Raw genomic sequence first — 14,583 nt, 5'->3', positions numbered from 1 at the left:
CATCCTTCCTTCCTTCCTTCCTTCCTTCCTTCCTTCCTTCCTTCCTTCCTTCCTTCCTTCCTTCCTTCCTTCCTTCCTTCCTTCCTTCCTTCCTCTTTGTTCCTTTCCCCCTTTCTGCATCCCGTCCTTTCTTTCTCTTCTCCTCATCCGCCCCTTCCCCTGCCTTGACGTCGGGTCACTCTGGCGATGGCCATCCCCCGTGGACTTCAAAATGGCGGAGGGGTTTAAACGAAGCCCTTCTCCCCTCCCTTTGGCCACGCCCCCTGGCACCTCCCCTTCGCCTCGAGCCCCACCCATTTTCTTTACTCCGCTCAGATTTAGGCTTTTACTTGTCGGAAAGATAGATAGATCCTGTACCCCAGCACAAACAAACCTTGTGTCAGACCGGGTTTCGAAATACTCGTGTATCTGTCCCCCTTCCCCTGCAAGGAGGTTCTGGGCAGTGGAGGAAGATACCACGGTTAGCAGAATAGGTCCATTTGAGCCCCCCCCCCCCCAGGTATTTGTGCAAGAAGGAGTTGCCATCGAGTCACAGCGGACTTAAGGCGACCCCATAGGGCAGGGATGGCTAAACTGTGGCTCTCCGGATGTCCATGGACTACAATTCCCATGAGCCCCTGCCAGGTGGGGCTCAAGTCGAGAGGCATTCAGAGTACCCTTGCCTGCCTCTGCATAACAACCCTGGATTTCTTGGAGGTCTCCCATCTAAACTACCAGCCAGGTCTGACCGTGACGCTCGGAGGTGGTTTCCCATTTCCTGCCTCCACGTCATGACCTCCGGTGTTCCTCGGAGGAGCTGCCCGCCAAATCCTTGGAGGCCCCCCATCCAAATTCTAGCCAGCGTTGGCCCGGCATAGCTTATTGGTTTTATTTATTTATATTTATATACCACCCATCTCAGATGTCTCGCAGCAGTTTACAAAAATCCGTGAATACCGTAGAATCCCGCCAAAACCCATTCGAACATAATGAAAACGCAATATCAAGATGGCGGATAATAAATATATAACCCCCTCGCTTTCCCCCACTCAGCAAGGGTCTATCACTCTTTGGTGCAGTGGTTAGGAGTACGGACTTCTAATCTGGCATGCCGGGTTCGATTCTGTGCTCCCCCACATGCAGCCAGCTGGGTGACTTTGGGCTAGTCACAGCACTGATAAAGCTGTTCTGACCGAGCAGTGATATCAGGGCTCTCTCAGCCTCACCCACCCCACAGGGTGTCTGTTGTGGGGATAGGGAAGGGAAGGCGACTGTAAGCCGCTTTGAGACTCCTTCGGGTAGGGAAAAGCGGCATATAAGAACCAACTCTTCTTCTTCTTCTTCTTCTTCTTTATCGGGGAGTGAGGAACTTAGTTGGTTTCAGCTAGAGATCCACAGATGACAGTGCCGGGAACTGCCCTGGCCTCAACCATAGGCCTGGCAGAAGAGCTCTGTCTTGCAGGCCCTGCGGAAAGCGGACAAATCTCGCAGGGCCCGTAGCTCACTGGCAGTCTTCAAGCAAAGGTTGGAGACACACTTTTCTTGGTTGCTTTAGGATGCTTAGGGCTGATCCTGCGTTGAGCAGGGGGTTGGACTAGATGGACTGTATGGCCCCTTCCAACTCTATGATTCTGTGATTCTTCCAGGATCACATTCCACCAGGCTAGTGCCAGGACCAAAAAAGCCCTGGCCCTGGTTGAGCTTCCAGGATCTGACAAGATTGGGCCAGCCTGGGCCGTCCCAGTCAGGGCACCACCCCAGTTACCAGGCCCTTCGGAACAAATGCCCAGACCCCAACTGCGAGAGCCTTTCGAGAGATCTTCAGGCGAGGCAGCAGAGAAGCGATGAGAAGGCTGGGAATCGACAGACCGATCTGGCAAACAGCTGGGCCGTAACAGCAAAAACAAACAGAGCAGAGCCATAATAATTAAAACTCAGGCGCCGGCTAACAAAGCAATCGACACAGCATAGCAAGCGCAGGGGAATCATAACCGCGAAACGACCACCCCGCCCACCAGGCGGACAGCCCAGGCAGAGAAACATGTCTTCACTCGGTGCCGAAACCCTACAGATCCCAGCACTGGACGAGCCTCTCAGCCACTAGGGCCCCACAGCTGCAAAGGCTCTGCTTTGGAGAGGTGCTCTGAGCACCTGCAGGACCAAGTCCCAGATAGCAAATCCGAACTTGCTGGTGATCCTCAGCCCTAGAGAGGTTCACGGCCTCCTCGGCCTGTCTCCGGCCTGGTGGAATGAGCTGCTGGCAGAGACATGGGCCCTCACAGAACTCCTGCAGTTCCAAAGGGCCTGCAGAAGGAAGCCCCTCCACCAGAATCATAGAATCATAGAGTTGGAAGGGACCTCCTGGGTCATCTAGACCGGGGGTCATCAACCCCCGGTCCGCGGCCCGGAAGGCCACAGTACCGGGTCGCCGGCAGCCGTGCCTGCCTCCCCCCCGCCACAGCGAGAAGGAAGGGAAGAGGCAGGTGCAGCCGCTGGTATGCCGGCGACGCAAACGCGCATGCGCGCAGTTGCCACGCATGCGCGTTAACGCCCCTGGTGGTGAAAATGCGCATGTGCGGCAACTGCGCACATGCGTTTGCGCAGCACCCGGGCTGTCGGCTCTCCTCTCACCCCGGAGGCGGTCCCTGACCTGAGTAAGGTTGGGGACCGCTAATCTAGGCCAACCCCGTGTACTATGCAGGGCACTCCCAACCCTCTCGCTCATCCACTGTCACCTGCCACCCCCTTGAGCCTTCACAGAATCAGCCTTTCCGTCAGATGGCTCTCCAGCCTCTGTTTAAAAATCCCCAAAGACGGAGAACCCACCACCTCCCGAGGAAGCCTGTTCCACTGAGAAACCGCTCTAACCAGCAGGAACTTCTTCCGGATGTTTAGACGGAATTTAGAATCATAGAATCATAGAGTTGGAAGGGACCTCCTGGGTCATCTAGTCCAACCCCCTGCACTATGCAGGACACTTACAACCCTATCGCTCACCCACTGTCACCTGCCACCCCCTTGAGCCTTCACAGAATCAGCCTCTCCGTCAGATGGCTCTCCAGCCTCTGTTTCAAAATGGAGAACCCACCACCTCCTGAGGAAGCCTGTTCCACTGAGGAACTGCTCTAACTGTCAGGAACTTCTTCCGGATGTTTAGACGGAATTTCTTTTGAATTAATTTCATCCCATTGGTTCTGGTCCGTCCCTCCGGGCATTTGGCTGAGGACAAGCCCAGCCTTGTCATCTGAAGGAGCTCCCATGCCTGATCCCTCCTTTCACCATTGTTCATGCCTGATTGATGTTGGCACAGCATGTTCTCAGGCGTGATAGGTGTATTTTTGCGGGAGCAAACTTAGCTTCCTCTAATTTAAAAAGAATTAGATCGCTGAATGTTTTAATATTAGCGAACTGTTCTTTGTGCAGGTTTTTAACTTTTAATGCGCTGGAAGCCACCCTGAGACCACTTGGAGAGGGGCAGTCTGTATATTTAAAAACAGAAAATCTGAAACCACTGGGAGCGGTATTCATAATTGGTTAAGGCCTGAGTGGGCGGAGAAGTGGGAGGGACCAGTCCGGGTGAGGGGCCAAATCCGATGGGCCCCTCACCCAGACTGACAAGAATTCCAGCCATTCTAGTGAGGGGCCAATCGGAAGGTGCAAAGTGCCTTCCGATTGGCCCTTTACGCAACTGGCTGGAGTTTGGCGGGGAGCAGCCCACGTGGCGGAGGCTTCCCTGCAGGCCTCCGAGCAAGCCCGACCCGGTGGGCCTGCTCTGAGGCTTGCAGGGAAGCCAGGGACTTGGCGAGGAGGGTGGGGGCGGGGGCGGGGGCGGGCGGGGGGGGGTCTTACGAGCGGGCTTTGAAGCCTAGTTAATAAATAAAACGGACCAGTCTTGGCATAGCATGAAAAGTTGCTCTACTGATGAAGCGAAAGACAATTCAGGAGGATTCTTGTTGAAACTGAGTTGTTAGCTACATACAGATCAGGATATTCCCCAATTGTTCCACCCTCCTATAGCCCTCTAACATGCTCCGATTTAGAAAAAGCAGGCTCACTACTTTCCCAAGAGAACAGATGGCCCACACACTCTCAGGTGTTACTTTCAGCACCGGAGGTCAAGCTCCAGGTAACATGCCAGTTTCCCTTACAGCCTTCCCTTCCCCTTCCCACAACTGACCACCTGTGAGGCAGGTGGGGCTGAGAGAGCTCTGACGGGGCTACTATGTGAGAACAGAACTATCAGGGCCGTGACTGGCCCAAGGTCACCCAGCCGGCTGCGTGTGGAAGAGCAGGGAATCAAACCCAGCTCTCCAGATTAGAAGCTGCCCCTCTTGACCTCCACATCAGTCTGGCTCTCGACACCAAGCAAAAAGATGCATCTGTTCACAGACCAGGGCAATGAAGCCCCCTCCCCACTGAGCCCATGGTGGGAGGCGATGGGAACGGATCTTGACTCGCTCAAGGGGTGTAAACGCCACAGAGTTGTTAAGGCAGCAATCAGGGGTGGGCTTGCAACCTGTAGCAACCTGGGGCCTCCTTGGTAAACTCACATCCAAGTGCTAACCAGGGCTAACCTCGCTTGGCTTTGGTGGTAGAAAGAGCCATCCAGTCGCAGCTGACATACGGTGATCCTTTGTGGTTTTTATACCCTCCTTTGCTCTCCTTTAAGGAGCCCCAAAGCGGCTTCCAGTCGCCTTCCCTTTCCTCTCCCCACAACAGGGAGGCAGTGAGGCTGAGAGAGCTCTGAGAGAACTTGGACTGGCCCAAGGTCACCCAGCAGGTCTCAGGTGTCTCAAAAGGGCGTGGCGGGGAGGCGTGGCCAGCTGACTACCTCCAGCCCAGTTCCAGGACCTCTCGAAGCCTGACAATTATTTCAGGGTCTCCTCTATGGTCGAAAGGTTTAAAAAGGATGCTCTGCCTTCAGGAGCATCAAAGCGCCTTCCCTTCCTCTCCCTGCAACAGGCACCTTGTGAGGCCGGTGGGGCTGAGAGTGCTCTGAGAGAACTGTGACTGGCTCAAGGTCCCCCAGCAGACTTGATGGGGCGGTGTGGGGAATCAAACCCAGTTCTCCAGATTAGAGGCCGCCGCTCTTAACCATGCCACCATATTAGCTGAGCTTCCAAGATGTGAGTGTCCTGCATAGTGCAGGGGGTTGGACTAGATGGCCCATGAGGTCCCTTCCAACTCTATGATTCTAGGCTAGGTGGGGCTGAGAGAGCTCTAAGAGAACTGTGACTGGCTCGATGTCTCCTAGCAGACTTGATGGCTAGGTGTGGGGAATCAAACCCAGTTCTCCAGATTAGAGGCTGCCACTCTTAACCATGCCACCACGTTAGCTGAGCTCCCAAGATCAGGCTAGGCTGGGCCATCCCGGTCAGGACGCCAGCGGGGACCTAGAGATCCACTAACTTAATGGCAGCACTTCCCTTGACGCTGGAAGCTCACTCCAACTGGACCGTGATCACAGTCTCCCCAGGAAAGGGAAGGTTCCAGACAGCCTCTTTCAGGGGGGGGGGGAGTGAAACAGAATCAGTAATTCACTTGTGCTTCTCCCAAGCATCCATTTCTCATCACGCCTCCGATTGGTGTCCTGAAGCACGGCCGGCCGTGCAAACACAGAACGGGGAGAGAAGAAATAAATTGAAACGAGGCGAAGGGAACTGACAAGGTGCCGAATTGGCCAGGGCTCATGTATTTTACAGGAGAAGCGGTGTGGGGGAGATCCCTTTACATAGGGTTGTCGTCTTTTGAATTGAGAAATAAACAGGGACCTGTTTCCTGCCTGGCTTCCTCAAACAAAGCTCATTTTAAAGACACCCTCCTGTTTAAGCTGAAACGGGCCTCTGTACGGTGAAACAGGGTCAGGCTCCCGGCGCAAAAAGAGGACCTTCTGATCAGTTTTTTAAAAGGAATCCCAAAAAAGACGGACGCCCCCAAAAGGGGACACCTGGTAGTCCTAGTTTGCAGGAGAGCAGTTCCTGGTAGAAGCTTGGATTTCAGGATTGCCTTCGGGTCTTCTGGTCAAGCAGGTTTTTGAAACAATCCCAAGAGCTTGCGAAACCTGTTTGACTGGGATGGGAAGCGGCAAAAGGGTTTTCCCCAACCTGAGCGCCGATTTCTCTTCTGGACTCTCTCCAAACCCTTGTGGGAAACTCCTTATCAGCCTCCAGTCCACTCTAGCTCTTCCTGCACGGACATGGCATCAATTAACTGCAGGGACAGTCCGACAACAAGGAGTCACAGAGAGGGGCTGAACAATTGCGGGATTCCCTCGCCTTGACCCAAATCATCTACAGCAGGGGTAGTCAACCTGTGGTCCTCCTGATGTCCATGGACTACCGTTCCCATGAGCCCCTGCCAGCAAACGCTGGCAGGGGCTAATGGGAATTGTAGTCCATGAACATCTGGAGGACCACAGGATGACTACCCCTGATCTACAACATAAACTCAGGGCAGGGGAGTTGTAATGGATATTTCCCCCCACTCTGCTCTGTCTTTTAACTGATATTCAACTGCCCTCAATATCCCCTGCCCTCAACATTCCCTGCCCTCAACATTCCTTTCCTCCTGTGATAGCCACCTGACTGAGGGGCTGATTCTGTGAAGGTTCAAGGGGGTGGCAGGTAACAGTGGATGAGTGAGAGGGTTGTGAGTGTCCTGCATAGTGCAGGGGGTTGGACTAGATGACCCAGGAGGCCCCTTCCAACTCTATGATTCTATGATTCTAAATTCTGTCTCAACATCCGGAAGAAGTTCCTGACCGTTAGAGCGGTTCCTCAGTGGAACAGGCTTCCTCGGGAGGAGGTGGGTTCTCCATCTTTGGAGATTTTTAAACAGAGGCTGGAGAGCCATCTGACGGGAGAGGCTGATTCTGTGAAGGTTCAAGGGGGTGGCAGGTGACAGTGGATGAGCGAGAGAGATGTGAGTGTCCTGCACAGTGCAGGGGGTTGGACTAGGTGACCCAGGAGGCCCCTTCCAACTCTATGATTCTATGACTGAACATGCTTGGATCTAAGCAGGATATTCTTAACTCACACCTATGCAGACTCCAACCGTACATAAACCCCAAGCGTATCTCTGGGTGGCTCCATGCCTCTGGACGGTTCACTTTGCTTACAAGAGGAATGGAGGCACCCAGCACTTGTGAGAAATCAGTGTGCAGGATGGGGTGGGATAAATAATTTGGGAAGCTCCCGTACCCAAACTCTCCAGGATTCTGTAAGCTTTCAAGGATTTGAGCAGACACATTTCACCATCTATTTCTGTCTCTCCCCACCACCACCACTAACAACTGCCTCTCAGTGCTTCTCATCAGTTCTCACGTCTTGGAGCATAGAATCATAGAATCATAGAGTTGGAAGGGAGCTCCTGGGTCATCTAGTACAACCCCCTGCACTATGCAGGACACTCACATTCCTTTCACTCACCCACTGTAACCTGCCACCCCCTTGAGCCTTCACAGAATCAGCCTCTCCGCCAGATGGCTCTCCAGCCTCTGTTTAAAAATCTCCAAAGATGGAGAACCCACCACCTCCAGAGGAAGCCTGTTCCACTGAGGAACCGCTCTGACTGTCAGGAACTTCTTCCGGATGTTGAGACAGAATATAGAATCATAGAATCATAGAGTTGGAAGGAACCTCCTGGGTCATCTAGTCCAACCCCCTGCACTATGCAGCACACTCACAACCCTCTCGCTCATCTACTGTCACCTGCCACCCCCTTGAGCCTTCACAGAATCAGCCTCTCCGTCAGATGGCTCTCCAGCCTCTGTTTAAAAATCTCCAAAGATGGAGAACCCACCACCTCCCGAGGAAGCCTGTATGATTTCCAAAGCATGCTCAGGGTTCATTTGTATGCACGTGTGTGTTGAAAGGATCCTTTTTCCTCCTATATAATTTCCAAAGCCCCATTTTCCTGCATCGCCGGGGAGTCTTCCCGAGTCCATGGAAACCCTGCCCCCATATGTGGGTGGCCCTCCGATGCGGCTTTTATGATCCGTGCAATCCCGCCCACTTTTGCCCAACCATAAATACTAACATTACCGTGCATTATCCCCCTGAAATGGGGGATTTTTTTCTTTCTTTGCTAGGGCGGGGGGATTGGGAGCCTTGCCGGCTGATCTGGCACCTTCTAATAGGGCTTCCCTCAGCATTCGGTTGCCAGGTAACCCCGTGGATATAAGCGACCGTGTTCCCTTTCTTGCTCAAACCAGCCTGCAAAGAAATGGGGGGTGTTGGGGAGGCCGCCCTTACAATAGGTTAATGTTTCTCCCGGTCTCGTGCTGTGCATCGCAGGACCTGCATTCTGCTTAACTGTATCTGTGCGTGGTGTCATGGAAATATCTGGCACATCCCTGATCCCAAACGGCAGGATTGGGGGGAGCTTTTCAACCCCCCCCCACCACCACCACCAGCACTCCAGAGCTCTTTATGTCTGCTTGACCCCTTCCACCTCTTTCCCCACATCCGAGCCTCCGCTGCTGCTTTATACTCAGGAAGGGGGAAGGGTTGTCCTGGTTTTAGCCGCCTTGCACAAATCCCTGTTATTCGCCGTGCCTGTTAAACAGCTGGCTTTCTATTCGGACTCTCAGCGGCTCCCTTCCCACCCGGTTCTTGGCTGGCCGTTCCTTTCTCCTCCCTCCCCTCCGCAGGTACACACGTTTTAACAAATTCTCCCCGTTCTTCTTCCGTTGCCAGCCTCGGTTGCCCCCCCCCCTCCCCATACTCTTCGCTGTGGTGGTTCACTCAGGTGCGGGGGAGGCTGTTCAGCAAAGCAAACAGGGCTTGCTGTGTCCGGGGAAATCATGTGGAGAAAACAACAGAAAGGATGTTGAATGGGTCTGCTCTGTCTTGTAAAATCACGGGAAACATTCTTCCCCAGCTGTTGGGCCAGAGAGTTCGGCTGAGCAGAGCTTCCTTGCAGAAAAGCACGTTTGCAAGCAAGTTTCTAGTCCTTAGGAAATGCCAGGGTACAAGCCCACTTGGGACAGTGTCCTCTGAGGACAAAGCTGTGTGCCCAATGCTGGGTGTTTTGTGGAAACTAGGTTTGATCCTGCGTTGAGCAGGGGGTTGAACTAGATGGCCTGTATGGCCCCTTCCAACTCTATGATTCTATGATCCTGTGTAGAGCAGGGGGTTGGACTAGATGGCCTGTATGGCCCCTTCCAACTCTGTGATTCTATGATTCTATTGACCAGAGGGTTGGACTAGATGGCCTGTATGGCCCCTTCCAACTCTGTGATTCTATGATTCTATTGACCAGAGGGTTGGACTAGATGGCCTGTATGGCCCCTTCCAACTCTATGATTCTATGATCCTGCATAGAGCAGGGGGTTGGACTAGATGGCCTGTATGGCCCCTTCCAACTCTATGATTCTATGATTCTATGATCCTGCGTAGAGCAGGGGATTGGACTAGATGGCCTGTATGGCCCCTTCCAACTCTATGATTCTATGATCCTGCGTAGAGCAGGGGGTTGGACTAGAAGGTCTGTATGGCCCCTTCCAACTCTATGATTCTATGATCCTGCGTAGAGCAGGGGGTTGGACTAGAAGGTCTGTATGGCCCCTTCCAACTCTATGATTCTATGATTCTATGAGTTACAGCGTCAGCTTTTTTTTTTTTTTACAGAGTCTAGACTGCAACAACCTTCTTTTACTTATTTATTGACAATATTTATTAGCCCCCTTTCTTACAGAACTCAAGGTGGCTTGTGGGTGTTGTTGTTATTATAATTTAGATTTTTATTTCCGGCCACTCCTGAGACCACAATTTAAAAACCCAATAAAACCCCATTAAAAATTAAAATTAAAAAGGGACATAAAAATTACAATACGTAGATCAACAAACATGTATAAATCCACTACATCCCCCCCATAAACATCATCCAATAAGGAAGTGGCAAGAGGGGAGCCATAACCCCTTAGGTAGCCCTGGCGTACTGCTGCTCAGCACCGTGGCAGCCCCAATCAGTTCTACTCAGACCCTGGTCTCAACCGTAGACCTGGCAGAAGAGCTCCGTGTTGCAAGCCCTGCGGAATGCAAAAAGCTCCCGCAGGGCCCGCAGCTCTTCCAGGAGCAAATTCCACCAGGTGGGGGCCAGGACCAAAAAGGCCATGGCCTTAGTTGAGGCCAGGTGAGCTTCCCTGGGGCCATAAACAACCAGCACATTAGTACCTGCAGAGTGCAAAGCTCTGCAGGGGGCATAGGGCGACAGACAGTTCCTCAGATATGTGGGTCCCAGACCGCAAACGGCCTTGAAGGTCAAAGCCAAAACCTTGAACTTGATTTGGGCTGTGTCACGTGCCAACAAGTTGCACCTGACTTGGTTTTCATGGCAGGCGAGAGGCAGACATAGCCTGACTGCGGAGTTTTCCTTGATGGCCTCCCTTCCAAGCACCAGCCCCACTTTGCTTCCAAATTCAGATGCGATCAGGCTATACCAGGTTGCCTTCCCTCCCCAGGTGGCCAGCAATATAAATATAACTATAAAATGAAAATACATAAAACCGTTTTTAAATAATCCCAAAAACCACAGGCTAGGACTGCTTTACTCAAATGCAATCCTAAAAAAACATTTGTTTTTAGCTGTCTCCTAAATATCAAATGTGGGGGAGGGGGGCAGGTGCACCTCCCAGGGGAGACAATTCCATAGTAGTGTGAGGCTGCCACTGGAAAGGCTCTCTCTCACATACTCACCAAACGAGTTTCTTTGATCTTTTGCTGATCTTCCTGTGCCAAAATTCGCCATTTTTCTGCCTGCCTAGAATTCTGCCTCGTAAAGTCCCTAGTCTGACAGTGTGATACCCCTTCATAAGCCCTCACTCCAGTCCCCAGCAGGATCCACCACAAACTCCTGGTTCTTGCCTCTCCCTTTTATCTCCTGGGGATGGGCTGATGCTCCGCCAGACTCCGTGAACAAGCTGTAATGTTCTTTCTTTGCAGAGGTGGCCAAACTGGCTCTCCAGATGTCCATGGACTACAATTCCAATGCTTGCGGGGTCTCATGGGAATTTAGTCCGTGGGCCTCTGGAGAGCAACAGTTTGATCACCCCTGCTTTATAGAATAAAACAGACGAAAGATCAGGGTTTGATATTGGGGGGGGGGGGGGTGAGGTTCAGCCATACTGTTCTTAAACGTAATTCACCCAACCCTCAATTTAGAATACATTCCACATTCCTAAGAGAGACGTAAAGAAAACAGGCCTTATACACTCCCCCCCCCCACACACACACACACAGATGAGATAACCTGGCACCCGCCCTTGACTACGACATACTTGCTTAGAGACCTGGGATGAATTTGCAGTTACTTTGTTTATTCTGTTGTGGATCCTGCTGAATTCAGATCGATTTGAACTCGGGTCTTCCTCTATCCGCGCCCCCCCCCATTGAAACAGAAAAGTGTTCTGCACATGATTAGGGAAGCTCAGAAGAGGGGGAAGCCAAGTGCAGCAGGAACCTCTTTCTTTTCTTGAAGTGGGGGAGGGGATTGGAGACAGCAGAGGAGGGAGAACAAAACCAAGCGGCAAAACTCTACCGAGAGAAGTTAGGGATTCCCCTTTAAGGCAAGCTTGCAGCCTTGGAACAAGGAAGCCTTTGAACTTAAGCCTTGGCCAATCAAGGCTTTTCTAAAATGGAGGCTCAGCAGCAAGTTATTTCAGAGAAAGTAGACAGCTGCACACTTATTCATGCCGATTTTTCAAATATCGAGGCTTATATCCACTCCAGGATATTGTGGGGGAAAAGTAGGGTCTCTCCAGATCAATCATGCTTGTTGCAGAGGGAAAATTTAATTCACCCAAAACCAAAACGGAAACTGCATTCAGTGTAGATGGCAGGGATTGAATCGACCTGGGACTGGAATAAAAGCTCCGTGCAGGTTCAGCCCTGGAGGTCAAAGAACAGATTTTGGGTGAGGGGTGAAATAAGGGCAGGGACATTTCTCAAACAGAGCAAACCAATCACCAGAATCACTGACCATTTTTCAGGCCAGTTCTCCTAAGATCTTAAATCTTTCCTAAACTCTGAACGGCAAAGTAAAATTCTCTACTGGAGACCCTGAGCCTGGCTCCTGGGACCAGCCCTGCATGCCAGGCCTTCCCTGTTTTTTCACCCGACTCCCCTTTGTTTCCAGATGCAGAACGTCATGTACGACCTCATCACGGAGCTGAACGACCGGAGCGAGGACCTGGAGAAACAGATCGGGGGCTTGGAGTCCAAACTGGAGCAGCTGGCCACCAGCTTCAACACCTTGCCCTCGCTCATCACGGACGCTCTGCGCCAACAGCAGCAGCAGCTCCTGGCCGCCGTCATGGAGGCCCGGGGGGCTGGCGTGGGGGTGGGCGCCCCCCAGACTCCTCTCTCCGACAGCCCCCTCGGAGTCAGCTCCACCTCTTTCCCCACCCCCTACACCAGCTCTAGTAGTTGTTGAATCTCCGTGGAAGAACCACCAGGGGACAACCGCCAGGGGACAACGAACGGGGCCCGGGGAGTCTTCTTCACGCGAGGGCCACTCGGTCCTCATCCAGAGGGAGCTTGGCATCCAGGTGCGTGGGACCGCCCAGGAAGCGTGGGACCGCCCAGGACGACGTGGTCTCAGCTTCGGTGCCTCGGTGGTCCTGGGGGAGGGGTTGGGGGGGCTAGCCTTCTCGGCCAAGCCACCCCCGCCGTGCGTGGCGTTCACCGGAGGAGAGGCATCCACGTTCAATCTCAGGTCTTCAAATCGAAAACAAGCCAACCCGAGGTCGGAAGCACAGATGTGACGGAGCCGGGGGCGGGGGGAGCGTACCACTGTGTGGACCCTGTGCCGTGGGCGACGGGGTTATTCATCTCCTCTCTGTTCTCCCCTTTCCCGTTTTGTACCATCCCCCCCCCCTTGCCCTCGTTTATTAAGTGTCTTGCCAAGGAAGCTCGCAGAAGAAAGGCTAGCCTAGGTCTGGCTGCCCCCTTCTTTCCCCGCCCGCCCTCTCTGCCATCGCAACAAGGAACCAGGATGTCGCCGGGAAACTCCCCTAGAATCTTCTTGCTGCTGTTCCCGGTCCTTTTGCACAGCGAGCGGCCGCAGCGATCTCCACGGGGCTCTGTTTGAATAACCTTTGCCAAAGGCCAAGCGCGACAGACCCACGGGGAAGGCTGCCTGCCGTCCAAAGGACCCGACCCCGCCTCCCATCTTAGGAGCCGATATTCTTCGTGGACCTCAAGAACTGGAGGGATGAAGCCCTGCCCCACAGCTTCAACCCAGCCAGTGGAATTTACGTCCGCTCTCCCAGCAGAAAGACCGCACGGGCTGGCCAAAAAGACGCCCTCGGATCCAGGGTGTTCTGAGAGAAAGCTCGGTCACTCGGGCAGGCTCTCCAGAGGTCCTTCCGCCTCCAAAGGGCCCTTTCGGCAATGTTGTCGGTGCTTGGAATTCTCTTCCCCATAAAGAAACAACGTGAGCAACAAGCGTTTCCAGACTGTGCCCACTCACTCCTTCAGATCCTAGGCAGCTCCTGTTTTTTTTCCACGGGTGATCTTAGTACAGAGCCTTCTCCACTCACCTGCCCGTCTCTCGAGGGTTTTGGGAGTTTTACCAACTCCTGTTTGGTTGTGGTTCCAGCTCGTCCGGAGGGGCCTTGGAGATGCTCCGCGTTTCCGAAAAGGTGCTCTGGAGGTGAGCCGTGCAAACGGAAACCAGTTTGGAACGGGCTGAAATTGTCCATGGAGACAAGCCACCGAAATGCCTTGGAACAGACACGAAGTTTCGTTAGGGCAACGGTTGGGGAGGTAGAGTGTCGGGTGACGGAAGGGTGCAATTTGGGGGGGGGAGCCCAAATCTATTACAAACCTCCCTTCGTTTAAACCAGGGGTAGTCAAACTGCGGCCCTCCAGATGTCCATGGACTACAATTCCCAGGAGCCCCTGCCAGCATTCAAACTGCGGCCCTCCGGATGTCCATGGACTACAATTCCCAGGAGCCCCTGCCAGCATTCCAACTGCGGCCCTCCAGATGTCCATGGACTACAATTCCCAGGAGCCCCTGCCAGCATTCAAACTGCGGCCCTCCAGATGTCCATGGACTACAATTCCCAGGAGAATCTCCTGGGAATTGTAGTCCATGGACATCTGGAGGGCCGCAGTTTGACTACCCCTGGTTTAAACGCTAAATTATCATGGATCCTTATCCCCCTCCCGAAGAATCATGGGAATTTTAGTTCGGTGAAGGTGCTAATAATTCTGTTACAGATCCCTAGATCACCACCACCCTCCTCTTTGCCCCGCATTTCCCAGGGTCCTGTAGCATAAGAGATTTCTCACGTTTCACCAGATTTGCCCCCCCCCCCCCCATGCTTTCCAGTTTGCTCTTTCAGCCTTAAGGACTAGAAGCTTGCATACAGTTCCTCCCGATGCTCAAACGGCCCTTGCAGAACAGAGACTGGTTCAGTTTGCAGATTTGTAACACGGCACTGGATTCAAGCAAATCCAAAGCGTTTCGCTATGGCGATGCTATTTGCCGTACGCAGGGGTTCAAATTCCGAAACCCAAATTCTAGCATTCGAACACAGCAGCACCAATGGTCGACAACAAGACTTCAGCGGTGGGGGAAATATTCATGAGTGCATGA

The 14,583-nt window shown here is 53.0% G+C and overlaps 1 protein-coding gene across 1 annotated transcript in view; it reads left to right on the top strand.

The window, feature by feature from the left end:
- The window catches only part of KCNN3 (potassium calcium-activated channel subfamily N member 3), a 146,064-nt gene extending 132,062 nt beyond the window's left edge, over window positions 1–14,002 (top strand). The window contains exon 8 of the mRNA XM_077321834.1: window positions 12,115–14,002. Coding sequence (XP_077177949.1) covers window positions 12,115–12,411 — 297 coding nt within the window. The 3' untranslated portion in view covers window positions 12,412–14,002. The remainder of the gene's footprint in view (window positions 1–12,114) is intronic.
- The last annotated feature ends 581 nt before the right edge of the window (window positions 14,003–14,583 follow it).

Source organism: Paroedura picta, chromosome 1 (assembly GCF_049243985.1).
Source record: "Paroedura picta isolate Pp20150507F chromosome 1, Ppicta_v3.0, whole genome shotgun sequence".
NCBI lineage: Eukaryota > Metazoa > Chordata > Lepidosauria > Squamata > Gekkonidae > Paroedura > Paroedura picta.
This window is presented reverse-complemented; position numbering and strand designations above follow the sequence as displayed.